The sequence below is a fragment of the Formica exsecta genome, unplaced genomic scaffold, assembly GCF_003651465.1.
Source record: "Formica exsecta isolate Colony F162 unplaced genomic scaffold, ASM365146v1 scaffold826, whole genome shotgun sequence".
NCBI lineage: Eukaryota > Metazoa > Arthropoda > Insecta > Hymenoptera > Formicidae > Formica > Formica exsecta.
The window spans coordinates 561743-589206 of record NW_021853596.1 but is presented as its reverse complement, the minus strand read 5'-3'; the positions used below and the strand labels follow the sequence as shown (position 1 = coordinate 589206).

The 27464-nt window shown below is 33.4% G+C and overlaps 2 protein-coding genes across 8 annotated transcripts in view; one reads left to right on the top strand and one right to left on the bottom strand.

The window, feature by feature from the left end:
* Nucleotides 1–1431: 1431 nt before the first annotated feature.
* On the bottom strand, nt 1432–27464 carry LOC115244607 (synaptotagmin-5). Of its 7 annotated transcripts, XM_029822401.1 has the most exons (11): nt 27019–27464; nt 20411–20734; nt 12668–12918; nt 5116–5170; nt 4388–4607; nt 3600–3836; nt 3095–3193; nt 2677–2950; nt 2319–2552; nt 1903–2070; nt 1432–1807 (listed from the first exon to the last, which is right to left on the bottom strand). In XM_029822401.1, the coding sequence occupies exons 2-11, from the start codon at nt 20685–20687 to the stop codon at nt 1631–1633; spliced, it is 1992 nt and encodes a 663-aa protein (XP_029678261.1). In that variant the 5' UTR covers nt 20688–20734; nt 27019–27464; the 3' UTR covers nt 1432–1630. The 7 variants fall into 7 exon arrangements, with proteins under 7 accessions (XP_029678261.1, XP_029678254.1, XP_029678255.1 ...); XM_029822394.1 differs by lacking the exon at nt 12668–12918 and having other exon boundaries at nt 4373–4607; nt 20415–20734; XM_029822395.1 differs by lacking the exon at nt 12668–12918 and having other exon boundaries at nt 20415–20734.
* The window catches only part of LOC115244606, a 62594-nt gene continuing 39663 nt past the window's right edge, over nt 4534–27464 (top strand). Inside the window, exon 1 of the mRNA XM_029822392.1 lies at nt 4534–4601. The gene's annotated coding sequence lies outside the window, so the exon portion shown is untranslated. The remainder of the gene's footprint in view (nt 4602–27464) is intronic.

Here is a 27464-nt window from a genome sequence, read left to right as displayed (position 1 = left end):
TATATATATATATAATTATACTTATTTATTATGTATAATATTTTACTTTATATATAGTTTTAACGCTCTCATTAACATTTAATTCTTTTTTTCCAATAATTGGGTCACGACAATGCAAGTTTAACTGACAAACCACAGACACTTACAAGACGCGACGATGTAGACGATTGTAAGTACATACGATTAAATCTTTTGACAACCGGCAGGCTTATTTTATTTCGATATTTAAACGTAGAAGAAATAGGACCGATAGTGCAAACTTTAAATTATTGATATGATATGGTGAATTTTGGTCGAATATAGAGTTTTTTTATTTATAATTCTTAATTCGTTTAAAGATCAGACTTAACTTTCCGTTATAATATATATATATATAGTAGAAGAAATAAATTTATATATAAATTTTTTTGTCGGAGGATATCTCGTTGAAAGTGTAACAAACAAATTTTATTTTGCCAATTATCTTAATCATGCTCGACATGTTAAAACGAGTGCAAGACATATCACGCTCGATTTCTCTTTCCACGCATCATGTTCCGTTTTATTTAGCACATGAATTATACATTCGACAATACACAGCGACAACGACAATCAATTTTCGCGATTAGCATGCTCGCTCATGGAGATATTTTTAGATCTTTTCGATTAGTCTGCAAAAGCTATATAGGCATGGCGCACTTTGAATGCTCTTCCAGGCCACATTTGTCACAGACAATGACAGACTTGGACTCTTCTTGATATATAATATATCGTGATCTTTTCTCTTTCTCATTCTCTCTCTCTCTCTCTCTCTTTTTCTCTCTCGCGAAGAAGCATAATGTAATTATATGAGAGAAATGTATGTATATACTGAATAAACCTGAGAGAAAATAGCTCTTTTCACCGAGGGTGCAACGGATTTTCGATCAGCGTACTCGGAGAAATTGATAAGAATCGTCTCTTCGAGACAATCTTTTAATCTTAAAATATTAGTTTGTACGTTTAATTATTGATCTGTTAAGCGAAACGCGCGAGATCGGTCTCCGCTTTTGCTTCACAGCTTGGATCACGTTTCCCTTCGTTACAGCTTCGCTTCGGGGAGAGGAGTCCGCATAAATATCTCAGCGCGATATTATTTCAAAAGTACATGTCTAAATCTCGGTGAGGCATCTCCAAAAATTAAGAAATATACAGTTGGATCTCGCGCATATAGCATCAAGTATCGTGCAACGAACGGAAATGTGAGTGCATGTGCCTGGATCAGTTAGTGCACGGATATACGAAGAGAATATTCACGATTATTTTTCCTTTTTACTTTTTTTTCCTTCATTTTTTCTTCTTTCGCATCGACATTCCAGATGATATGTCACAAATCTTTAACGTTCATTAATATACCTATAAAAGTGCAGAAGAATAGGTTTTTTGATAGAGATCATCGTCTTTTTTTCTTTCTTTTTTTTTCGAAAGGGATAGGACCCGTTATTTTTTGCCATTTTACATGCAATATCGCTACGTATTTCGTGATAAGTGTAATATTCGTGGTATACTATTCGACTATCCGTCGTTACGACGATAGATTGTATTTCCCTCGAGAAAGCGAGGACGCGCGAATTACGTTGAGGGCGATTAAACAGCCCTCGATCGGATCCGATTAATGTAGCGTGTGCCACTCCGCGATCTGTTTCCTCGGCGACTGTGTCATCTGAAGCCAGTGCTCTCGTCCCTGGCTGTTACCGCTGTCCGTGCCTGTAGATGCCGGACCGATGATGCAGGACCCGACGATAGCATTTCCGCTCATCAACTCGCTGCTCGAATCTAGCACGCATATCTTACACACAGACGTGATTAATTAATCTTTTTTTTTGTCCAATTTATATAATATCATTTGTGTAATTTTTAATTGTAAAAAAAAAAATTAGATACCTCTATGGCCGACGATATTAATGACGAGGCGGGTATGTTAAATGACATCGCTTCGTTCCAAATGGGATTTATCGTCGCTCTCCTAACAGCTGTTTTCTTCTTCTTCCTCACTCGCCTTTCGCCGCAAAGTAGGCTGACTTTCGCGAACGGATCCAACGTTTCCTTATCCTGTGCGCCACGTTAATCAAAATATATATTGTTCAGGCATACACACATACACATACACACTTAAAGGAATATATCTATAGAAGTTTTATTTATTAAAAAATATTTCTATTTAGCCGGAAGTATATAAATAAAACGTGAACTACTCTTTATTTTCCAGGTAAGGAGCGATATGGGACAATTTGAGGGAGAGAAGAAAGCTCTTATTCTTATCGATGCGATTATAGCGATAGCACATCGCCATATCCTACCTGCGGGGGAAACAGATTTCTTGCTTTCATTATGAGCACCGTGAGCCTCTCAGCGCTTGGTAAGTAAGACAATGAAACCAAGACCTCTTGAATTTCTTCCGGTGGTTTGCGTTCTCTCGCTATTTCACCAAAAACCTCCACCGAGGAAGTAGAGGAAACGAGTTCGAGGCTATCCATCACCACCCTCAGCGAACCCACCACGTCATTTCTCGAGAAGCGATCGTAATCGAATACCTAATAATATTACGTTGTGCATATTATCAAACAGATTATCATATTATTTTGACGATTATGCAATCGAATTGCGAACGCGCGTTCCCAATTCAATACTCTACGTTCTACGACGCAATATAATTGCCTGCAAAACTAGAGTCTTCTCCTGCAGCTCTTCGTAGCTGACGGGAAACTTGAAGTGCTGATCGAAAAATGGATTCGGATCGTTTCGATGGATTTGCGTCTGCCTTTTCCTACTGTCTACTTCCGGGCTGAGGCTCAACTTTACGTAGGGATCGTTGAAACCACCCTGATCGCTACCGGCGAGATCGTGCGCCTCGATCAAGTGCACGTCCAAGTCCGATTTATCGAAGTCGTATCTCAAACGCAAATGAAGCCTGCCCAATTGCTTGCCCGTCCTGCGATTATCACGGTTTATACACAGATGTACATGTTTTTATCTCTAGCAATAATCGAATGTTTTTTGTTGCGCAGCATGAGAGAGAGTAATTTAAGATCTGGTTTTTATCAGAGTGAAGTTTTATGAAAGTTTTATTATATACCTGCGAGCACTGAGAAAGACAGGACCATCTCGTCTTTGATACAGATCCGGTTGTAAAGAACCGAGCGGAGAAGCAGGTGGTATGGGGCCACCGTCGCTACTGTAGAAAAATAAGAAATAAGAGAAATACAATCTATAAGGAAATAAAAAAGATTCAATGAAAGCTAAAATACTCGAAAAAAAAAAAAAAAATCCAAAAAGAATTTATACGATTTTTTGCTAATTAATATCTTATTATCAATCATGATTAACAGAAGTTTTGCTAATGTTATAAAAAATGCTTTCAAATAATTATTAAATTGATTAAATTAAGAAAGAATCTTATTTACGAGAAACATATGATTTTTACTTTATAAAAATGATATATAATTAATATGTAAATTTTTATTTCTTTGTTAAATTAGTCTATCTCAATTTTATTAAAGCTTTTTACGCGAGAATAAGTGTTCATGTTTTTATAAAAATTTTAATATGATTGATTACGTTTATGAGAATTTTATTATTACCTTATGGAAGCACGTGGCGGTGGGATGAGAAGGGGCGATAAACAACGACCAGTCTGTCTGGAAGTACTTTGAATGGCATTCATCGGTGAACACCCGCAAGTAGAACTTACGCCCGTTGCCACGGACGACAAAGAAGTCTGCGAAGGCGACGCATTTCCGCTATGTAGGCTGCCCGAGTTACTGGCAGGACTTGCACAACGTGCATCCAAGGACGCCACCCGGGCTGGCGATGGAGACCTATGGGAAATTACGCATCTATGTAAAAAAGAACATGGAGAAATTGCAATGTCGCGTGAAAGATTGTACGCGTTTCCAGTTTAGGAAAATTACGTATACAGAGAGATTAAATTGTGCGAGAAAGAGAAATAAAATAATCTTTAAAAAACTATTCAAAAATCTGTAAATGAGAACAGTTGCAGGAGATATGAGAGGGTTGCTGTCATTTATTTAATAAAGCTTCTAATGGAACAATCAATACATTATAAAATAATACACTAGACATATGCATATATACGTATTTGTGATTTGAATAAATTTTTGCGACAATATTTTTTATTCATATTGTGATGGCCGCTCTATCAACAAAGTTTTACGCAAATTCGTTGAAAACCATGCAAGTTTAAAAAAGGAGGAAAATGCTATCCATTTTTTGAAACTTTAAAGAAAGTCTTTTCCCTCGCATTTTCTGATAAAGCTTTAAAAAATTTATTTCGTGCTCTCTCAATGTCTTTTCTCATTCTGAATTCTACAGACAAAACGAATAAATGTCGTACTTTTCCTGTGCTAACCTCGAGTTTCTGCTAGGTGGATACGAGGAAGCGGCGTGCAGGGGATCGTGTCGAGCATGATGCCGTCCATCCGGGCCGAAAGCTCTGATCTGAGGCGACGATCCGCGATGACTCGAAGAGCAGGGCGCACCCTCGATCGAGCTCTGCGAGCTGACGGATGAGTTTCTCGTCAATGTACGACCGCCACCGCCCGGATAGCTGCGACTTTGATGAGGTAAGCCTTTAGATAGAAAACGAATTACAATTAAGCGGGATGAAAAATTATCATGGTAATAACGGCCGGGAAATAACTTTTGAGAGTCTTTCAATTATGCGCGACGATAGTCTCGTAAATTCTTTCGTTCGGTGATAATGAACGACGTATCGAGAGAGTCTCTGAATGAATATTAGAAATGCGGAATATTACATTTTGAAAATGGTTTAATGAATATAAAAGCAAATTTTACATGTACTCGTTTGAGATGCAATTCTCAGAGATAATTAATATTTATAGTCCGTAAATACCTTCTTACAGGTTATTGTGTATGTATGTATTTAAATGTTAATTATAACATGGATTGAAATTTAATTACTTTTCGGAGACAGATATAATTTCTTAGAAATTGTACTAAAGAAATAGATAAATAGAGCATTTTGCCCGCTCGTCTTTTCTCCGTACTTGAATCATAACACAACTTTAACTAGGATTTGCGGGAACACAGTCTTCTATTAAGGGAATTTATGATTACCCGATTCGGTCGTCGATGGTTGTACCGCATGTTGCTCCTTTGCAATGTTAAATTCCTGAAACAGAAAATCGAGATAATTAGAATTTGCTTTAATAACTTTCATGCGAAGCTCGCCGAGTTTATTCGATCCAAACGTGCTCGTTAAATATTCGATAGATAGATTTTTAATTAATTATGCGCGCGCGCACATCTCGCTCTAATTTCGCATTGGACAATTTTTCGACAAGAAATTTCTGACATTTTTCTCGGATGAAAAATTCTGCTGGAATTTATATGCATAAAATATTTTCAGCGCAGTCAGAGAGAACGGCTTGATCTCATATATCGAGAAAAATATATCATGCGAATATTCTTGATATTTTTATTTATTTATTTTTTTTACTTGATACGATTTTACCATATTTATAATACTGTAAATGATATGAATCCGTCATACTAGCAAACCGTGTGTGCATACAACGTAATATTATTTAAAATGTTAAAATCTATACGTATATAGAAGAAAAATCAAATTGATAAAGAATGAGAAAATATGAGAGAGGAACGATAGTTAATTATATCATGAAAAATTAATTAGAAAGATTCATATTAATTACAATGTAGTTTCTCGAAATATTTTTATTTCGCGAAAATATCTTTTAATTGTATATTTTTCAAATCAGAATCACATGTGTGTTTGTGCGTTCTGCGGTTATAATAGATACATTAAAATATTCAATGCAGTTATCACAAAACAAAACTGAAAACTTTAATATGAATTTATATCTAGCCATTATTATACAGATTAATTAAACTCATGATTTGTAAGTTGAAAAATAACTTTCGTTACGGAAAATCGAGCTAATAGAGAGTTTTTCCTTTTCTTCCTTTATAATAATTTTTTTTTTTCATGTGTCGCTGAAATATATTTTCAGTTCCTCGTTCGTATATATACGATCGTAAATAATGCGACCGCTAGCGTAGCGTGAATTTTATGTCGTCGGTAGTGATGTTTATTTCCGAGACTTGTATTTCGTTGCTCAATACGTTACATATTAATTTACATTTCATCGACAATTTCTCTCTCGTATTTTAACGTATATACAGAATGTAAAACTATTAGACCGACAAACTTTGAAGGGAAATAAAGGATATAAACATTTCGAAAATAAACATTTTTTGTTAATGTTATTTTTTTTTGCGACGTTTCGTTTTGATCTTATATCATATTCAAATTCTCAATAGAGCAGGTCTTTAGTTTATTCATCGGCATTTACAAGAGAACGGTTTTTTTAGAAGATCGGATGGACAAGGACGATGACGTTCAGTGAGAACTCCGCGATTTGAAGAGCGAGTTTTGATACAAGTAGTAGAAAATGCTTCCACTAGTAATATTAAAATTAAATGTCGAATAGAAAAATAGTATTAACAAAAAATTTTTATTTTGAAGTCCTCTACTTCCCTTCAAAGTTTGTCGGTTTAATTTTTTTAAACTCTGTATACATTAATATATACTCTTGCATTGCCGCAAAGATAGGCGACATTAATTACCCTCCCGCCGGTTTCAACAAATTCCTGTGCATTCTTTATTTTTCTTGTTTTTTACTTTGATGCCGCGACAGAGGGTCATGTCAATATTTTTTCTATTGGCATCGCCAGAATTATATTATATTATCGCTTTTTATAGGAAAAAAAAACAGCGTGCTTTTAACGGTTTAATCGCTACTTCGTAAACGTATGATTTGCCGGATCGTGTTGCTCCCCGCTGGTGTCAGCGGAATTAACGCTTTAATTAAAGACCGCTTGTTTTAGAAATTGAGCGCTCTGTTGTAATAACGTTTGCTTCGTGCAGCGTGAAAAGGGGGATTTTTTCTCGTAGTAATCATCGTTGACTCTGTAAACTTTGAAAACGCTGGTTGGTTTTTAACTCGATTATAAGCATACGTTTGAATGATAGTCCTACTTGAATCGGTGAGGCGAAAAATTTTCTAGAGTTTTGATTATCAGGATTATTGACATAAATAAAGGGGATCTTATTCAACTAAAAATTTATTAGGGAGAAATACAAAATAATCTTTTTTTTTTTTTAAAGTTGTAAACACGTGCTACAACTTTAATTAAGATTTATATTTGGATAAGGGATAAAATATTGGTAGAGTGTTTGATATATCAAGATAAAATTTTGTTGGCTTTACATACACACAGTGATCGTGTCAGCTTATGCATATATTCAATTAACTGTGTATGTACCCTTTTGTTATATCTTAAATTTTATTATACTTTATAAAAATAATATTGACATCGCATATCGGACACATCTGTAAATATGATAAACAATCAGATTTGCAATCTTCCGAAAGAAACGTGATTTTTATTCGACGCGGTCTTTTGGGATGCCGAAGATAATCGAGCGGTTTCGTTGAAGTTTTGAAGCGTCCTCCATAAGCCCTTGATAAGGATGAGCCTTTGAATCATGAAACCAAGGAGGGAGAGAGGGAGGATAGAAAGGAGATAGATAGAGAGAGAGAGAGAGGGGCACTCAAAGATGCTAACTTCGTGTTTCAATGTCGTGACGAGAGGGTAGGTGGCAGTTACGGGGTTGAGGTCGCTGGAAGCTGCCTTTCACGGGTCGATACTTGGGACGGAGCGCGAACGGAATCCACGGTTCCGCCCACCGAGTCGAAATATTCATATTATCATCGTTTTTCTATCCGCATCGATATCGATCGCGATTCACGCTCGTATCAACACGAATATTTACGTGCCTAATAATTGTATACATAAATATATTCCAATTAGTAAAATACCCTGTTTAAATTCGACAGCTGTTTGCTGTCGGACGTTTCATCGTCACGTTTGTATGTCATATGTACTTGTGTCGTTGATAAACTTACGCACGTCTTTCCTTTTATAATGAAATGCACGCGCACGCGCGCGCGAAAATTCTGTGCGATCCCTGGCAAATTAGGCACGTGCTTAACTTTGTACTTCCGAAAAGCCCGTAAATGATAGAGATATATACGTGAGATATATATACGTGAGATCGATACTACCAGCATTGAGACTAGCAATACTTCTTAACAATTTTAGATTGTATTTCAAAATCTTTTTTAAGATTTTATCTTTTATTAAGTTTTTTTTTTATATAAGTACTGCGAAGAATCTTGGAGAATATTTTTTACACGCGAATAGATAGAGTTCCCAAGTATAGTTTAAATGCGCGCGTTTGCAGATTTTTTCTCTTTGTAGATAATACAATGATACCATTTCTTGTTGAACATTTAGATGGATCCCGATATATCAGAAATATCAGAGAACTGATAAAGGATTAAAAAACGTAAGCGCGAGTGACTTAATTAAAGTCGTCGTAATCACAAGATATTTTCGCGAATCAAATCTATCAGATGACACGTGCGCGCACGCGGGAAAACGCGAAGCCACGAGAGAGAGAGAGAGAGAGAGAGAAAGAGGGCGAGAGAGAGAGAGAGAGAGAGGCGACGCAATATTAAAAATTTATATATGCACATAAAAATTTCTTCCTCTTTTTTCCGCGAAGAATTTCTTTTATTATGACACGACGGTGTCCGCTAGACTTTAATATTGCATCGCGGCGAAAAAATTAACTTGCTTTGTCATGCAAATTCCGACACAACGTCGACTCGGGAACCGAGAGTTTTTTTGTAGCTCTTTTCACGTTCGAAGTGCCGTTCCGTATAAGTCACGAATGGAATATTGGAGCGAAGGGACAGGAACTCTTGGGACAGCAAGCAAAATGTATTCGCTTATCGTTAGAAACATAAACCATTATCGACCATGCATAACAAATATTGCCGGCAGATTTTAGTATAGTCACCCTCTTAGTAAAGAGTGACCTGGACATTAAAAATGCGCGAACAAAACGAACGACTATATCCGCGGAATGATTTTATAAGAATACAAAAAGATTGTTTAAATATATGTAGATCTCTTCTCTCTCTCTCTCTTTCTCTTATGCATAGATTTTGAATTAATCACGAATAATTAAATAAAATTTATCAGCTATTTAATATCTAAGGATATAATACAAAAGTTAAAAAATGTACAATTTTCGCGAAATTTGTAGTTTTTTTTAGTAATAGACTAATTTATGAGATATTTTATTTAAATATTGACTGAGTGTAAAAGTAAGTCAGCTTTTATAAATAATAAAATAAAATCCTATCAGTTTTTATATCCGAATTGAATATCGAAAAGAAAAACTATTTTATCATATTTTGATCATGACGATACGCACACACTACAATATAAAAAAAAATAACATCAGTTTTCGCATTTTTAAGGTTTTTCGCTGAAATTGCAAAGCGTTATATTTATTAAATTGCTGGGCAAATGAAAAAATTGTATTTATTTGTTACGCGTGAAAAAGAGTCAAATAGTCGAAAAAACATGTGTACATGTGCAGAAAACGAATATTGATGAAAAGACGACAAAATATATGGTACACATGTATAAAAGGTAATGTTAGACAAGAAATTCTGTGAAAGAGGATTTAACGATATTTTGCATTTTTAAATTTAGATTGATAAGGATAAAAGATGTGCAATGTGCATGAACGAATAACGGATAAAAACGGACTTAAAATTCCTATAATTACGTTTGGATTGAAATGGGGAGCAATATTAAAAGCGTTATATAAATGTTAATCTTCTATCGGACAATAAGAATTTCATGGAAACAGCAAAATCGCTGATTTATTAGAGGAAATAATTTTAATGCGGGAACACGAGGGCATATAAACCTTCTTATGAAGCTTTACGTAATCCTTTTAGAAGAACAGCACATCAGGGAAAATAGTATTATGTCGATGAATAGGAAGAGCTTGACATGCATGTGTCAGATTATTTCCTCTCATTCTCTTCCGTGTTTATGCAAAACATTAGCTGTATCTTAATTTGCGAAGTATAATGCGTAATTTGCATAATTACGTCGAGGAATGTATTCGTTGTTTAGCTGAAGCATCGAAAGCCTTGGTTCTATCAAGATACTTTCGTTCCGATTTTGCTGCAATTACGAATTATACAGACAGGGATGGAGTCTCTCTTCCATTTCGTATTCCATGCATCAAGTTCGCGTGCGATCATTGTGGAATTTCTCGAAATGCATAAGATTGCGAGATGAAGTTATCTGAGACCTGATAACAAGGATAGAATTGCAACTTTGCGATCGTAGAGAAATTTAATCTTTCACGTTTTTTTTTTTTTTTCTCTAAGTAACTAACGAGAATTTGTATGATTGAAGCTAGTCTGTGAGAAAAATGATATCTTCAGAAAATGAATAATGTTATGGCATACAGTTTTCCAATTTTCCAACTCTCAATGCGTTGCGTTATACATGTTGACACAGAATATCTATTTAACTGTAGTAAAATATGTTATTTACGAGTACAAATGATTAGATGGATTAAATTAGGTTTAAACTAGTATTTTAGAAAATTGTATGAATATTCTTCGAGATTAAAGAAAAATTAATTTACGTTATTATATATGTCATAAACTGAACTCGAGATTTTTCGATCGAGTATAAAGTTTTAATTGTCAAAAATAATGACACGATACTTCCTTAATGAAAAACTTTTACTATAAAAAATAGATTTAAAATTTTTTAAAAAGCATATATGTATATATGCTTTAAGAAATTTATATAATATATCTTTTTATTATATTATACTTTTTATATAATTTCTCACTATAATATGATTATTGATTGATTAAGAAATAGTCCACGATTCTGAAAGCAATTGCGTAGCTAAGATTCGACTTAATTGAATATCTTATATCTTGCGACACAGCATTTTACGCGTTGCGTGATCTGTCGTGCGTATAGCAGATCGAACGCGTGTCAATCTATGACGGTATCTCGATCACGGATGGTCGTGTATCTGTCAGAGCTGTTCCAGTACCAATTTCACCACTCTTCATTTCTTGTCATGTGGGAGGCATTGATCCGGAACGTGGTCCATAACGTCGTTCCAGCTGCAAAAGTGCTAAGTTTTAATTAACTACGCGCGCCTCCTTTTTGTATCTGTGTCGTTTTTTTTATTATTTGTCAAACTATAATAAAGGAAATAATAAACTATGCATTCTCCACTATAGTTTCAATGCACGATAAGAATAATCGTCATCAGTCGAACGTCGTTATGTACATTTTTTTAACTATACACTATCCCATAATTAAAATTCCATAATTATATTATAAAATAATTTAGTTTTATCAATTATTATTATTATTTTTTTTTTTAAAGTTTGTAGATAATAAATTATTTTTAACTCGTTGTTTAGACATCAATTAAATCAAATCAAATTAAATCTTGAAAGAAATTGGATTCTCGTGCAAGTATGCTAGGAAAATTATCTGAAGTAATTTAATAAAAAGTACCAATGTGCATTGAATTTCAAATGAAAACAATACTCGTTGACCGTACGTCATTAAATTAATAATGTTCTCAATGATCTTTTTTATGTCACGATTTCTCTCTCTCTCTCTCTCTTCTTATCGCCAACTCTAGACAAATACACGATTAGTTTCTATTGTTTATCGAGTAATGATATGTAACGATGGGCGATGCCTCGGCGATTGATTTAATTTTCATTCAATTAATTGCCACGATGGCGCAATTATCCGATAGAATATCCTATATCCTATTAGCAAGTAAATCGACGTGCTGAAAAGTCGGTGTAGATATTTACAGCCAGCCCCAAAACTTAATTCGCTCATAGTGATTCACTTGCGCGAGCAAGGCCAACAAACTTACGTAACTCCGATCTTGTTTCAGAGAATAAGTTGATTTTATAATTTTTAAAAAAGTCCCATGTTCATAGGACTTAAAAATATTTCAAATATTCTCAAAGTATCGGTAAAATTGCGTGCACTCGTGTTTTTTCGCACAAGTCAACGTGAAATGGCATGCTAACCAGAGAAGCGTTGATTGAAAGGTGAAGTGGAATCGTGTAATTAGATTCATCAAAGAGATTAATCGCGCGCGTCGATGTAACTCGCCGCGACACGCAAGGAAATGCCAAAAGTCGCACGCGTAACAAAAAGAAACGACCACGCTAGAATGCGCGCAACAAGTGTATCCAGTTCACTGAGATATGAAACTGCATAATACTTTTGCATACACGTCTAAAGTATCTTTCAGCGAATAATCCATAATACTTTTCCATAAAATTTGCTCTCTGGACAAATCTCTAAAAAAAAAATCCATAAAAAACAACTTGATCGTTCAGATATTCTTTTAGACTTTTTTAGATTTTGGCATTGTTTGAAATTGGTCAAAGTAATTCTCTCGAAATGTTCTGAATTAAAAATAACAAAGATTACACTTTCAGATACAAATATATTGGACAAAATATTATAAAAATATATTTCGCATACGAAATGAAAAATATAAAATACATAAAAAATTATCCTAGAACAAAATATAATTAAAATTACAGAATACAAAATAGTATTTTGTATTTTAAATTACATTATGTCATTATGTTACGTATTTGACATTTCGCTCACACGGTTATCTGGAATCTAATCACCGTACCTCCGAACTGGTCGAAGTCGTACTGTCGGCACTATCGGTATTAGCGACGGAAGATAGGTGCGGCCTCGCGCCCCTTTGGGCCCATCTACCCCTGATTATCGCCACTCCTGTCACTGCGCCGATTTTAGTGGCCGCGCTCGACGTGTTGCTAGACATGCCTCTGTCCCCGGATGTCGCAGCGCCTCCGCTTCCGCTTCCGCCGCCGCATAGCTCCAGAACATCGCCCAGGACCTCCGACAATTTGTCCGGCACTTTGACGAACGCGTACAAAACAACCGCCCCGAGTTCGAGTTAAACCGCGACGAGGGTCCGCGTGCGATTTTTTTTCACAGTTTGTCACCGTATTTGCGCTTTCGCGGGGATCTTGGTCGGGATGGTGGAGAATTAGCGGAAAGAAATCGCAATCGCTTTTTGCCACTTCTGCATCTATAAGTAAGCAGAAAACTTTTGCTCCCTGAACACGTTGCTCGGACGTCCGACGCGAACCACTTGCGTTCTTGTAGTGATTACTTCGACAATCAATTGCGCGACTCTCGAGCGAATGTAAAAGTTTACGTTCATGTAGTTGAAAAGTAGCGCAGTTCCTTTCTTGAACGTGATTGAGAAACAGTTCCAAACTCGACGTGGCGGAATAACAATTCCGCATAAGTCGCGTTTAATAATTAATAGCGGTAAACTTTAGCGAGAATTTATTATTATAATATAATATAAAGATTTCTAACTTTCAAAAACTGTAGTAAGAGGCTTTTATTATATACAGAGTCCCGAAATTAAATGTCAAAACTTCGGGAACGTGTGTAGAATTGATAAACTAAGAAAAAAAGTCCTTTAGAAATTTGTTCGTTTTTGCTTCGTTTTGAAGAAAATCGCAAAAAATGAAACAAAAAATTTTCACCAAAAAATTTAAAGCAACATTAAAATTATTAGGTTTATCGAAAAGTATCATGAAATAAAAGTTATAAAGTATGAAATTAAGAAAAGAGAGGGAATTAAAATACTCCTGAGGTAAAATTAGAGAATTATAAATAAATATGCGACAACGTGAAATTTTGTCTTTAATCTAATTTTACCTAGAAATATTTTAACTCACTCTCTTTTTTTAATTCCATTGTTTCTACAATTTTCATTTCATGGTACTTTTCGATAAACCTAATAATTTTAGTGTTGTTAAAACGAGTAAATATCTGAAGGACTTTTTTTCTTAGTTTATTGATCCTCTACAGGCTGCCGAAGTTTTGACATTTAATTTCGGGACACCCTGTATAATAATGTAATTATAATAATATAATTACACTATTTATTTAATATGATAATATTTTATTATAATGTAAATATTTATAATAGTTTACAAATTGCCGTGTAATTTCGGATAGACAATTTGACGAAAGTAAAGAAGAATGTGTAAGGTTGAATGTGTAGAGGGAAGAATTAAATATCTGAATTAATAATTATTATCTTCGAGTTTAATGTAATTTTAATTGTATTAGTATTTAAATATTCTCGTTTCGTGCGCAATGGACGGTATTGCCGCGATATAACCACGGGGAGATAGTTCGTTTTATTATTACATGAATATAACTGTCAATAAAACCTGCGTTATTAATTACGTACCGTTTGAAGTAAACGCGCGTTTGCCTAGGGCGTAATTCGCTTTCGCTTTAAATCAATCAATCGTACCACGAAATCGGTCCGCGGTCGATTAGTTATCTCATACCGTTCTACTTAACCTGCGATTCGGATATATTCCTGATAACACATATCTGTATGCTAATCGAGATATATTTCCGTTGTATGTAATTCGTATTCTTCTTTTAAAATCCGAGTAATGGAGGAATTTATACTAAAAAAAAAAAAAAAATTCTCTTGCTATTTACACATAACGAGTCATTTAGTTAATAAATTCGAAAATACAAACAATGTAATGCACAATGCGTGCATGCTTGGTACATTAAAACTCCATGCAATATAAAATCGAACGATTTGTATTGTATTGAAACTAGATAAATATTTAAATTGATTAAAAAGTTAAATGAGACCAATGGTACGGAGCGCGGAAACTCGTTGAAATTCAATTTTCTACAATTATTTCAATTGTTCAACATATATTAACAAATATTATCGTTGTTGCGATTATTAAAAAAAAAAAAATTAATTTGATTATTATTGCTGGAATATAACTGCTAGATTTTGAAGGAACGAATATCAATTCTTTAACTTATATTTTTATATATACGATATAGATAGTTTAAATATAATGTGAGAGAATATATAATTTGACGATGGGGGACTTGATGAATAGCGGGCACGTCTCAAATTTTTGTATGTAAAAAGCGCCACGTCATATCTGACAATGAGACCCGCTGACACCTAACACAATAAATACACTTGGACCTTCTTATATTTTTTTTTCTCTTTTTTCAAACGCCATTATGAATTAATTGTCATTGGAATTATTTCGCGTTATCTTGATTTTTTATAATGATATGCATGTCACGAAAATTATTATAAGACATTCGTCGGTGATAAGAAAACACGCTGGATCGCGTTTCAATAAACACCGCGAAGGAAGAGAAGGAATAGGCAGTGCCGATCCGAGTATTCGAGCTAAAATCGATATTTATTTTGTGATTGACGTGTCTACCTAAATTCTCGTCAAAATTACGTTACCGTTATCTGCCTCGGTCCCTCAAGGACTATAGCGATCCTCTCCTCGCGATTGTGACACTGCGCGCTTTGCCCTACTTTCTCTGTAAAAACTACAAATTGCCCATTCCACACAATGAAATTTCGTAGCTTGACTTCTCGCAGTCGCCGCCCTCCGTTAATCATGCATGAAGCTCAAACACAGCGGGGTTTCTGATTTCATTATGGTTCAGCGGTTATGCGCGACCGCGGCTCATTACTCTAACTGTAGTCCGATCCGATTAATTTTACGTCAACGCTACCTAGTCTCTCGCTTCTCTCTCTCTCTCTCTCTTTCTCTCTCTTCGTCGAAGAGGAGACGAGTGTCTGAATCGTCACGAGTTGCGACTACTTAAACATCATGCTGACCCGATTCGTCATCGGTCGTCCGAGTGATAACATCGAGAGAGCCGTTCAGTTTTGGGAGCGGGGAATAGCGGGGGAGGAAGAATTCTTATTACACGATAATAATTAATTGCACCCTCGTTCGATATACTACCGATTCAACGTGCTCGTTTGATCTCACGGGTGGCCGCAGAAATAAATTTTGCCCTCACTTACTCGCACTCACCGATATACGAAAGTGTCGTCAACTTTCGTGGTCTCGTTCGCGGTGACGTCGATTACGGGCGACGCGGATCACCGGACGCGTATCACCGGGTATCACCGTACCGTGATACTGGGCCAGCCCGACTGACTTCGTATACGCAAAGCCAGGGCTCGTCGTGCACCACCAGAAAACGGCGATTCGCCGCCGAGGGTAGCTGACGGCTGGAGGTGGTGGGCGGTCGGTTCCGCCACCGAGGGGAAATAGAGAGAGAAAGAGAGACCCTTGACTGGTGGATAGCGGAAGAGAAGATGGATATCGGCCACGAGGGAGAAAGAGAGATAGAAAACGGTGCGTGCGCCGCAACAGGTTACACTTTAGGGACACGAGCGATTTCGGAATGGGGGTGGGGAAGGGGAGAAAGTTCTACTTTCATCTCAAAGTGAAATTTATTATTTACGATGTATCAATGTAAATTACGTAATTAAGAGCGTTGAATATAAAATCAATTATTTGTCAGAATGCGGAGATGACGCGCGATATGCGAGTCATGTGCGTAATTTGAAAAAAGAGATTTGATTCTACGATTGTATTCCCTGAAGCATACGATAGATAAGATCTTATTGTTCCAATTGTATATAATTGCGCTATATACTTAAAATCCTTTCTATTTTATATCGTTTCTAAGAAATAGCGAGACACGCAACATGGTACTTTGTTCCCAAGGTTTTGCAAGGAGATTAACATTTAGCGTAAACGTTTAATGACGAATGAAGGAAAATTTAACATAGGGTTCTCAGAAGTTGTACTAATTTCGGATTCTCGTTTTAGGAATTTAGACTTCCTCGCTTTCAACGATTAAATGTTTCTGTTATTAAATATCTAATCAAGTTTCGCTGAAATTTAACTGAATTAGCGAAAGGCTATCATGGTTCAATTTTCTAAGGCGCTTTAATATTAATTATCACAACTCTATTCGTGTCTAGACATTAATTGGATCGCATTGAACTCGTAATTCCGTAACAGTTCGCGTCTAGACATTATTAATCAGGACAGAATTGCATTGAACTTATCCGGAGGAGGATTAAGATAAGCGACGCTTTTTGATTTAAGGAGATTTCCGAAACTTTTCACACACGTTATATAGATCGCACATCCGCTCTTGAACTGTAGAATCCTTCTGTCTGTATAGTATAGGAATTCTCCGTTATACGAGGGCAGTCTACATTATAAATCGATACAATAAAACTTTAAAGGTGTGCATGCTTTGCCCTCTCATTTTCTCTTTTGCTTTCTCTGTCTCTCTTCATCTATATATTTTTCAACCTCTCTGCGATCACGATGATGGGTATAAGTAAGCAAGCACGCAAACTACGTTATTGCGATTGTAGACGAGCTGTTTTTCTTGAATTATTTGTCTCGTGAAGGTAATGACATTTGAACGATGAATTTATATTACTGTTTTGTTGATTTAAATAACATCGCGTGAATGGAAGAATATTTCGACATTTATTACAAAGCGCTTCTGATGTCTTTTATAAAAATTCGTTTCTTAATAAAATATTGTTATATTATAACTGCATGATATACAATAATTTTTATTCAAATGCTTTTTTAAGAAAATGAGATTATTTAATAATGATAATATTTAAATTTAAGAATATTCTCTAAGAGAAAGAGAGAGAGAGAGAGTCTCGGAGGAGCTAAGCAATCTCGCATCTTCCGGATAACGTTGGACTATACGGTACATTAACCTAATTACTGTATGCTTTCAATGCACTTTGCACAAAATGGGAGTTCACAATTTTGCAAATTGACTTGAACGAAAAGTTAGAAAATCGAACGTTTTATGCATAAGAAAAATGAATCGACAGGATTTAGTACGACAATGTCTCACTGACCTTTTTTAGGAATTCAAGGAAATTAATCTAGTTTAATTTTTCCATAACTTTAAACTTAATATTCTTTAAATTTTCAAAATATATGGGAGATTACATATATTGTTATACGAAAAAAATACAAGAAATCTTTTAATTGTATATTAAATTTGCATTTACTAAGAATCAAGCAAATTTTCTTATATCATTATTCGTTATTATTTATGTAACTTATGTAATCAACTTGGCAAATATATTTAGCAGAGACAGGAAGCGCAGAAATATAAAAAAGATAAATTCGATCACTTTCAACGCTAACGTTTTTAATTATATATTGCTTATGTATCATTCGTCTGACGTCAGAATTACGGCAGAATCTCGAAGAATAAATTATAAATAGCAACATATTGGTATAACAAGAGAGTGAGATATCCAAGATCAAGATGTCAATATATATATATATATATATATATATATATATATATATATATATATATATATATATATATATATATATATATATATATATATATATATATATATATATATATATATATATATATATATATATATATATATATATATATATATATATATATATATATATATATATATATATATATATATATATATATATATATATATTGACATCTTGATCTTGGATATCTCACTCTCTTGTTATACCAATATGTTGCTATTTATAATTTATTCTTCGAGATTCTGCCGTAATTCTGACGTCAGACGAATGATACATAAGCAATATATAATTAAAAACGTTAGCGTTGAAAGTGATCGAATTTATCTTTTTTATATTTCTGCGCTTCCTGTCTCTGCTAAATATATTTGCCAAGTTGATTACATAAGTTACATAAATAATAACGAATAATGATATAAGAAAATTTGCTTGATATATAATATCCTCTAACAGCAAAATCCATTCGTCATCGTGACGTACTATCACATTGCAAGTGCGTATCTCTCGCAAAACGCGATATCTGTCGCGCTTATAGACGCTGTATCGATCGAAATTCTAGATTCAATGTTCCGGTTTCGAGCAAAAGGCTCTTCACGGTTATACATGTGCGCGGAAACATGATAAACGATAAAATAACCAACTCATTAATCCCATTTTTATTTCCCTGTTTATAACATCGTTCTTGTTTACGGTAAAAATGATATTTCGCTTCGTAAACTCCAGCGTAAATATATATAAACAATGTATAATTACATTTGTTTGCAATCACGTCCGAGCGTTTGTTCCTGCAGCTTGAACTTTGAACAATAGATCGTATAAAGAAAAAAAAGAATTTTTTTTTTTTTCAAAAAAATGTAAAAAGAGAAATATACGTCATATCAATCAAACTCGACTGTTGGATTGATCTGTTTACGACGTATCCATTTCCGTATATAAGAAGATTATCTCCTCACATGCGACATATACTCAACAAACACAAGTGTACAAGGAGTTTAAAATAAAACTTCATGTATTGGGAATATATTAAACACTTCCTGCAATAAATATACCAAAGTTCGTTGGATTAATAAGCGATGGAGGATATGTAATTGATTTTTCTATACATTACACTTTTATCAATGTCCGAGAATCGTTAAAGTTATTAAACGTTTAACATTTTTATTTTGAAAAAATGTGTGTAATGCTATATTTTTATAATTTAAAAACAAAACAGACGCATATACTTGCCTCGATATAATTTAATTAAAGTACAGAAATTATTTCATCATTATGGGACATTGATTACTATTTTGTACTTAATTTGTCAAAGAGAATTTATGAGTATTAACAAAATAATCTATGCTATTGTTATCCAATAAACAGAAATATTAATTATTAGCGTGAATATTAGATCTTTTATCGATATACTTTAACGACGTACGATCTTTCGACAATTATATCGGAGATATCGACCGTCACAGTGTTCCTTGGATACGTGAAATAATTATTTTGCCGACATAAGGCAGTGAATAAAATTTATCTTGTCGCGATCATGGATAGCATAGCAAAATTCTGCACAGAATCAAGCATAGTAGAATTTTGTAATATCTTACCGGCTTTCGGCTAACAGAAATGCTTTACCGACTTGTTCATATTCTACCGGCGACGTTCATAAATACCGACGACGAGTTACTGGCAAACATGAGAGCAACATTTCTTGCAAGACAGTATTTATGTTTTAAAAAATACATTTTTTAACTGATCAAAGAATCTTTTAAAGTTACAAAGTAATATATACATTAATTTATTAAAAATCTGCAGACTAAAGATATGTAATTAAGGAAAACGAAGAAAAGGGTAGGGAATCAAAGACTAATAATATCAAGAAGTTATTGATCTTTAAGAAGGAAAAATGTTGCGTAATTGAATGCAAATAATTAATCCATTGGTACTCAAAGCGAGGTTTTTATTAGAAGAATTTCGCGTAATTTTCTATTATCTTTTTTTTCTATTCTTAAAAGTTTGTTTACAGTCGCTCTGCTCGTAATAAAATACGACAAACGCGTCTTGCGAAATTTAGATGAGTTTTCCACTAAAAGGATTTTAAATAGATGAAAGGAGAGAGAGACTATTATGGATGACCAGCCATGTGACTAATTAATGTCGAATCGATTACTAGATACTAACCACGGTCTGAACAGCGTAGTAACTCTTTTGCGGCTTCCGCCAGCAGTCGAGCACGTGCGATGCCGTTGCTGCGTGAGAGTGATGGTGATGATAAGGCTGATGCTCGTCGTTGCTATTTCTGATGCCTGGCGGATCCGGCCAGCGATCCAGATTGCTCCAATTCCATTTTCCTTTCCGCTTCATGGTGTAATAACGATAAACTACAATTGTCATTGCCACCACTAGGGCTAATCCTGTGCCCGCGGCCGCACCGAATATCGCGGACGAAACCATTATTCCTTTGGCGTCTCGTATCCTCACTTCAACACTCGTTGCTTGATCTGTAAAAGAAATCATTGAACGTTTTGCGTTATGTCATTCGGAAACTTGAATCAGGAGTTAACGCGCGTATAAATGATGCGGCGCAGATGTTTAAAGGATGACTCCTTATCCTTTAAAATCTTTTAGGACTGTATTGATAATACGTTCTTATATTTAAGATTATCTCAAGTACAGTCTTAAGACGTTACATGGTCATTTCATTGGATGAATGGAATCTTAAGACCATCCAAGATCACACTTAAAATAATCTTAAATATAAAAACAGATTTAGAATAAATATAGGTCTTAGAAGCCTTTTTAGATTTTTCTTGAATTCCTGTGTTGTTTCTGGGAAACGAACGTATGTGAATGCAATATGGAATTTTGATTTTGTATTGTAATATGTATCGTAAAAAAAAAGTATAATCTGATATACAAAACCTGTTATATTCTGAAATATTATATAAAATTAACTAATTTATTTTCAATATTATACCAATATCATCACAATTGAGAGTACATTAAAAAACCGACGTAGATGAAGACAGGTAATATTTATTGGAGTAAATCGTGCGGCGAACACAGACTAAATTGAACTCGCGGTTTTTGAGAAATTATCGATAATCGTGAGCTGCGAGTGAAATCGATGTCAATAATCAGCGAGTTCGTTGTTGGTTTAATTCTAAATCGAAAGGGCGGAAACGGGAAAGATCGTAGCAAGTGAATCGGACTCAACACAAGGGTCACGATCGCAGAAATTTATATTCTCGGATACGAGACTATCTTAACCGAGACGACCAGATACGATTGCAATGTTATGTTCTTTGTCATCATTAAAGATTTCGCGCGATTCATTCAATTAATGCGCGTGAATAATTAATCTTTCTGTGCACTTCAACCCCGTCTATCCACTCGCTTGTAATTCCCGGTTCCTTTATGTTTACCGAAGTTTCATGCTTCAGTAATTCCGTAGTAATAAATTGCGTGAACCAGTTTTACCTACTTTTACAAAAAATACAAAAATAGTTTCTTTAACGTTCTTTAATATGACATGATATTAATTTAATAAAGCATTCAACAAGAGATTAAAAGTTAAATTTATATGTATGCGCGCGATGTTGTTTAATATTTATTTAAATTATATCGTATAGATTTCACGCGTATAATTTTTTCCATAAAATTTTTATTAAATTATTACTTTAACAAAGATATATATCAAGCCATGATGTCGATAAAATATTCGTCAGATGCAAGAATTTCAAAGTTATGCTATTATCGCGACGTAAGATATATCAAATAAAAATTACATAAGTTTAATATTTCTTCCGATGTTGTTTCCGAAGAAACTTGCGAGGTTGAACTGTCTCAAGTCAATTGTCATTGTACTATATTTTGAATATAGTATGATTATAATATACATTATTCCATTTAAATTTAATATAACTTATTCCATTTAATATTAAGTTTGCGCGATGGATATTCCTAATTTTTGAGTTGCCTTTGAAAATATAATAGTTTCCCATAGGACAGATGTTCCTGAGGGGAATTTTCCGTGACAGAATATTTGTGACGAGCAAACGTGCAAACGATTGATATTTAAGTTTGCTTCAAGGTATTGCAAGTGTATTTATTACTAGATTGTGTTACACGGGGGGGACATAAACATTAGTGTGTACATAATATCTGTACAAGCCGTCTCACGGAGTCTCATTGTTGCGATGTGTACCTTATGGATGTAATTACGGATTCAATTATGTATTTTACCTGGAGATTGGCATATCACGCAAAGTTATTAGCAGAGTTTGTAATCGTAGAAGCGTGAGAACGTAATTGGATGAGCTATACCGATCGAATGCACGTTGCTCGCAAAATCCACTTAATAACGCGATCGAAGATTGTCTCAGAATTTGCAATGGATCATTTCGCTTCATAATAATACAGAATAAATAGAAAATATACGCGCAATCTATATATAATATATATGAGTATTTTATAAAATTTTTTTGTTATAAATTTTATATTATATTGCGAAACTTGCAGAGTAACGTATGATTGCTGTTCTTGGAATTTCTTTGAACAAATTACGCTGCTTTGTATATATTATGTACGAGAGCGACATAGGTATATTGAGAGAAAGATGGAGGGAAGGAACAATTTTCTCTCGTAGTATAATTTGCTTAACAATGTAATTTAACACACAGACTTTTAGCAAGTTACAAATTTCTCAACAGAGAAAATGCAGTTCTAGATCTATTATGAATACGTAAGTTTGCGAGTTAGTAAAAAAAATTTTTCGTCGTTAAATAATTCGAGAGAGAAACCGATTCCATGAATAAAATATCAGTAACTTTAAATAATAATTCTTTCATCGAAATATTTTCTCGATATTCTCACTGCGGCATATCTCTTCTCGGGTTTACACAGATTTTGTACAGCCTTGGCAACGGGCGTGTAGGCGTGACTAGCACATCGTGGACTGCTTGAATAATAATGAGCTTCTGAGCTTCTGAGTAAACAACTATATAGCGAGTACCGGTTGCCTGGTGCCGGCAAGCGCAAATTGCGATTGTCTCGGATTATTCGGTGACAAGAGTGAAAATAGAATGCAGCGTGGCCGACTCTGGAAATTTAAATTCTAAAACAGTTTCTTTTTGCAATCTAAATTACTCTCGTGAGAGAACTATACGGCTGCCAACCAAAAATTGGTTTACGCGAGAAAGCAATTAACAAGGGGAACGTAAAGATACAAACCTTTTTTACATGCAAATAAAATGAGGAGTTCTCCCATCAATTGAGATTTCAAAGTTGTTTGGCTAAACACGTTACAAATATCTGAATTTTAATTATAGAAAAATGTAATTATCATAATCATGAAAATATAAAAACAAAAATTATAAAGAATTATTAAATACACAAACGACACAATAAAACATTCTTATGAAACGGTTGAGAATGGAGTGAGCAAAAAGCTTGAGATTAAAAAAAGCTGTAATGAAGTCTTGGTGCTAATTAATTATTAATGCCGAAAGACAAATTGCTATGGAATTACGAAAGCGATTAATATGTCATATTAATATTTTATATTAATCGCTTAACATTAGAGGTAACAACGGTATAATATGTCAAAGTATTGGACGGCTATTAATCTAGTTATCGATTATCGATCGTCGTCATCTACTACGTCGAAAGAGAAAAGAAAATATCATAATACATAGGAATATCAAAATGCACGATATCATAATGTAAAGAATATATAAATGCGCTCAATTACATCCAATTGATTCAAAAAAGAAATTAGTTAATATAAAATCTTACATTTCTTTTTTTACACATCGGCGATATTTAAATTTCGTTTAAATTTTACGATTTTTATATTTATTTTACGCTTTTGAATATTTCATATTCTGTTAAAAGGAAAATTTTTCCAATTATATTACAACGTGAAAATTTTTACGAATTTTAACAGGTAGAGTGAAAAGTCAAGTTATTTATTATAATTACGGGAAAATTTGCAGACGGTAATTAATCCTATTAATATAATTATTCGTCGTCGGATCCTATTCCAGCCTTTTGGATTAAATCATGTTATTAGGGTTCTCAAGCAGATTAACATGATGATTATACTTAATAACTGAGAGACCCAGAGAGATGGAGCTTCGTTAAAGGTCGCAAAGAATCAATTATTTTAACTCAGCGTTCAGATCAATTTGTAAATATATTACGTTTAAAGAGGAATTGGGCAGATTAACTATGTCAAAAGTAAATAAATCTAATATTACATTCCGAAATTCATAAATTCGATTTTGCTAAAGTACTATTAGTCTTTTCAAATATAAAGTTAATAATTAATTCGTGAATTAAAGTAAAAATTTGTCTTGTAGACCCAACATTTTCATTTTCATGAATTATTATGTCGTATAGTTAAAATCGTGGTACAGTCATTATAAAAACGTTAATTCAAGATAATATTTACGATTATAAGATAATATTTACGATTTTGAGATTAAATTATATTTTATAGGATCAATTTTTACTTGCATTCATAAATTAATTATTAATTTTATATTTTAAAAGGCTAAAAGTACTTTGTGTGCGCAATGTCAAATTCGTGAATCTCGAGATTTATTTATTTTTAACGTATCTGATCCATCCTCAGTTCTTCCTTAAATATTTCTTTTACCGAAAATATGCAAGTTGTAATATATGTATATTATTCTTCTTAGAAAGAAATTTAATAAAAAATTATTAGCGGGACAGAAAATAACAAGGGTACGTGTCTTGAAGTCATAATCTCATAAATAGGATTTTATCGCACGATGTGAGACGCACGTATTGTATGCGCATGTTTCATGTTATACAATGCCATCATGCCGCAATGCTGTATATAATGCGTGTATTCGGTGTATGACAATGCATCTCCGGATATTCCCAGGCTAAAAACTCCAACAATGAGATGAAGGAACAATAACAAAGAAAAATAGTTCGAGTATATTCGACTGTATTGTCGGATGCATGTTTAATCTGCAAATAATCATTAACCATAACGTCAGCTATATTTGCAAAAAATATTGTACAAGAATTTATATATATATATATATATATAATGTACAATGAATTTACATTTCTTTATCTTACATTTCTTGGAAAATTATAAATTTACATTGGCATACACGGTTAGTTTTCTCTCTACCTTTCTTCTTGCAAATGTTCATTTTTTATTCTGTTTAATCCCGGCAATGTCACCGTCAATGGAGATAAGAAGAAAATTAATTCTTTTCAATTTATTCTTGACTTAGTGTTTTGCATCGGATAATGCAATTCGTTTATCTATCTCTTTGAATCTCGTGTTCTCACAGACTTATAAAAAAATTCTCTGCATAAAATATTACAAGTTTTTTAAAATTTAGTTTATAATTTTTGTCTCTTTAAACATAAAAAATGTTATTTTTTATACACGATTGAAACTTTTCGATTTTTCAGATCTTTTTGCATTCGTACAATTAATTTTATAAATTGTCCAATTTGCGATTTTGTGACAAACCACATATTATTTACAAATTATACAGAAATTGAAAATATAATACGATGTCTTGGGAAAAAGATGATCTTTTTATTCTTCTGTCTAGTGAAAAGGATAAACGAGTGTAGCTGACAGTCACTTCGCAATATATCATTGTAACAAATTCTGATGTTTTCTGTTTATGACTCTCTTGCAAAATCTGGCAAATAGAATACTTTTAATAGGAATACTTTTAATAGGAATACTTTTCATATAAATTTTTTTATGCGAAATACAGGGTTATAATCTTTTTACGATGATAATATTGTCATGATGCTAATTTATCATTTCATCGTTGTTAATAATGAATTGTTCAACAGAAATATAATTTTTAGGGGAGAATTAAATGTAAATTTTATAAAAATGCATTATGATATCATTGAGTGCATTTTGATTAATGCACTAAATTTCTCGCAAAAAAAATTTTATATTTGATTATAAAGTATAAAAAATAAAATAATATTATTGCGATTTTTTAAAGAATATTGATTATTTCTAATAATATTAAAATAATTATATGTTTAACCCCACTATTTTATGAAAGTATTTCAGAAATATAAATTAATACATATATTTTCTATAAAATGTAATATTAATATTATATAAATGCATTTGAACAAGTCAGACATATGGACCAGATCACAGTTCCAAAAAAACAATTTTTCTTATAGTTGTAAATATGATCCTCTTGATTTCACATCTCTAGTAAATGATCGTTTACACTGAATATTTGATAAACGGATAACGTTATCTATATATAGTCGCAAAAATTTTCACGATAGGATCGTGTTATCGAAATTTTATATCTTCTAGTTGTCTGACCTTTGAATAAATTGACAACGATCGATTACACCGATTTAACTACATTATCAGCTTGTATGAGTATTGTCTTGTTTAAAAAAATGAGAAATTATGATATTTATATATTTCTTTCTTTATAAAATGATAAAGTGATTAAATTTATAAAATATATATAAGTATAATTAAAAAAAACTCTACTACTAATCATATCAAATTAAATAAAAAATATATTTTTTGTAATCTACTATGTAAAGTTATTTAGTATTTTTATTACATTATATATAGTTGTAAAAAAGATTACATTTTGTTATTAAGTAGGAGAAAATAAAATTTAACTACAAATTAAAGAGAAAATGTTATAAAATTAAAAATGTTTTATTAAAATAATATATATATATATAAATACGGAAATTTAATAACATTATCATAATAATATTTCCTTACTTTTGTATGAATGTGAAAGCCAGTAGCAAGAGATAATTCGTAGGCAAATTCGTCGAAGACGATAAGTGGAAGATCCTGTCGTAGTCAGACGGACTTTCAGTAGAGGCGGCCAATAAAGTCCGCCCGTTCAGTAGATATACCGGCAATACGGTCCGCCCAACTGGTAACGCAATCGGATTGTAACGTAATCCGATTATTTATCTTTTGCAAGATTCAACACTATTTACGAAATGTCGATACCGAGTATTCACTGTCTCTGATATAACGTTGGTTCGTGCTGAACGCGATCGAAGCGATTGTTCGTTCGTTAACTGTGGTGAACGCATTAAGAGTCACATATAAGAAACGTAACCGTCAAAATCAATCAAATTTTTCGATATTATATTCGTTTTTGTAATCGCTAATAAACTCACGTGTGATGTTGTTGCTGGTTTCACGGCGCGTCA

What these genes read in the sequence shown, in the direction of transcription:
- LOC115244607 (XM_029822401.1), bottom strand. Translation starts at nt 20,687, where the DNA reads ATGGTTTCGTCCGCGATATTCGGTGCGGCCGCGGGCACAGGATTAGCC. An exon ending in CGACTTCGACCAGTTCGGAG is followed by an intron (nt 5,171 to 12,667) that starts GTACGGTGATTA and finishes TTTCTGTTTCAG; the next exon opens with GAATTTAACATTGCAAAGGA. An exon ending in AGAAGACTCTAGTTTTGCAG is followed by an intron (nt 2,553 to 2,676) that starts GCAATTATATTG and finishes TAATATTATTAG; the next exon opens with GTATTCGATTACGATCGCTT.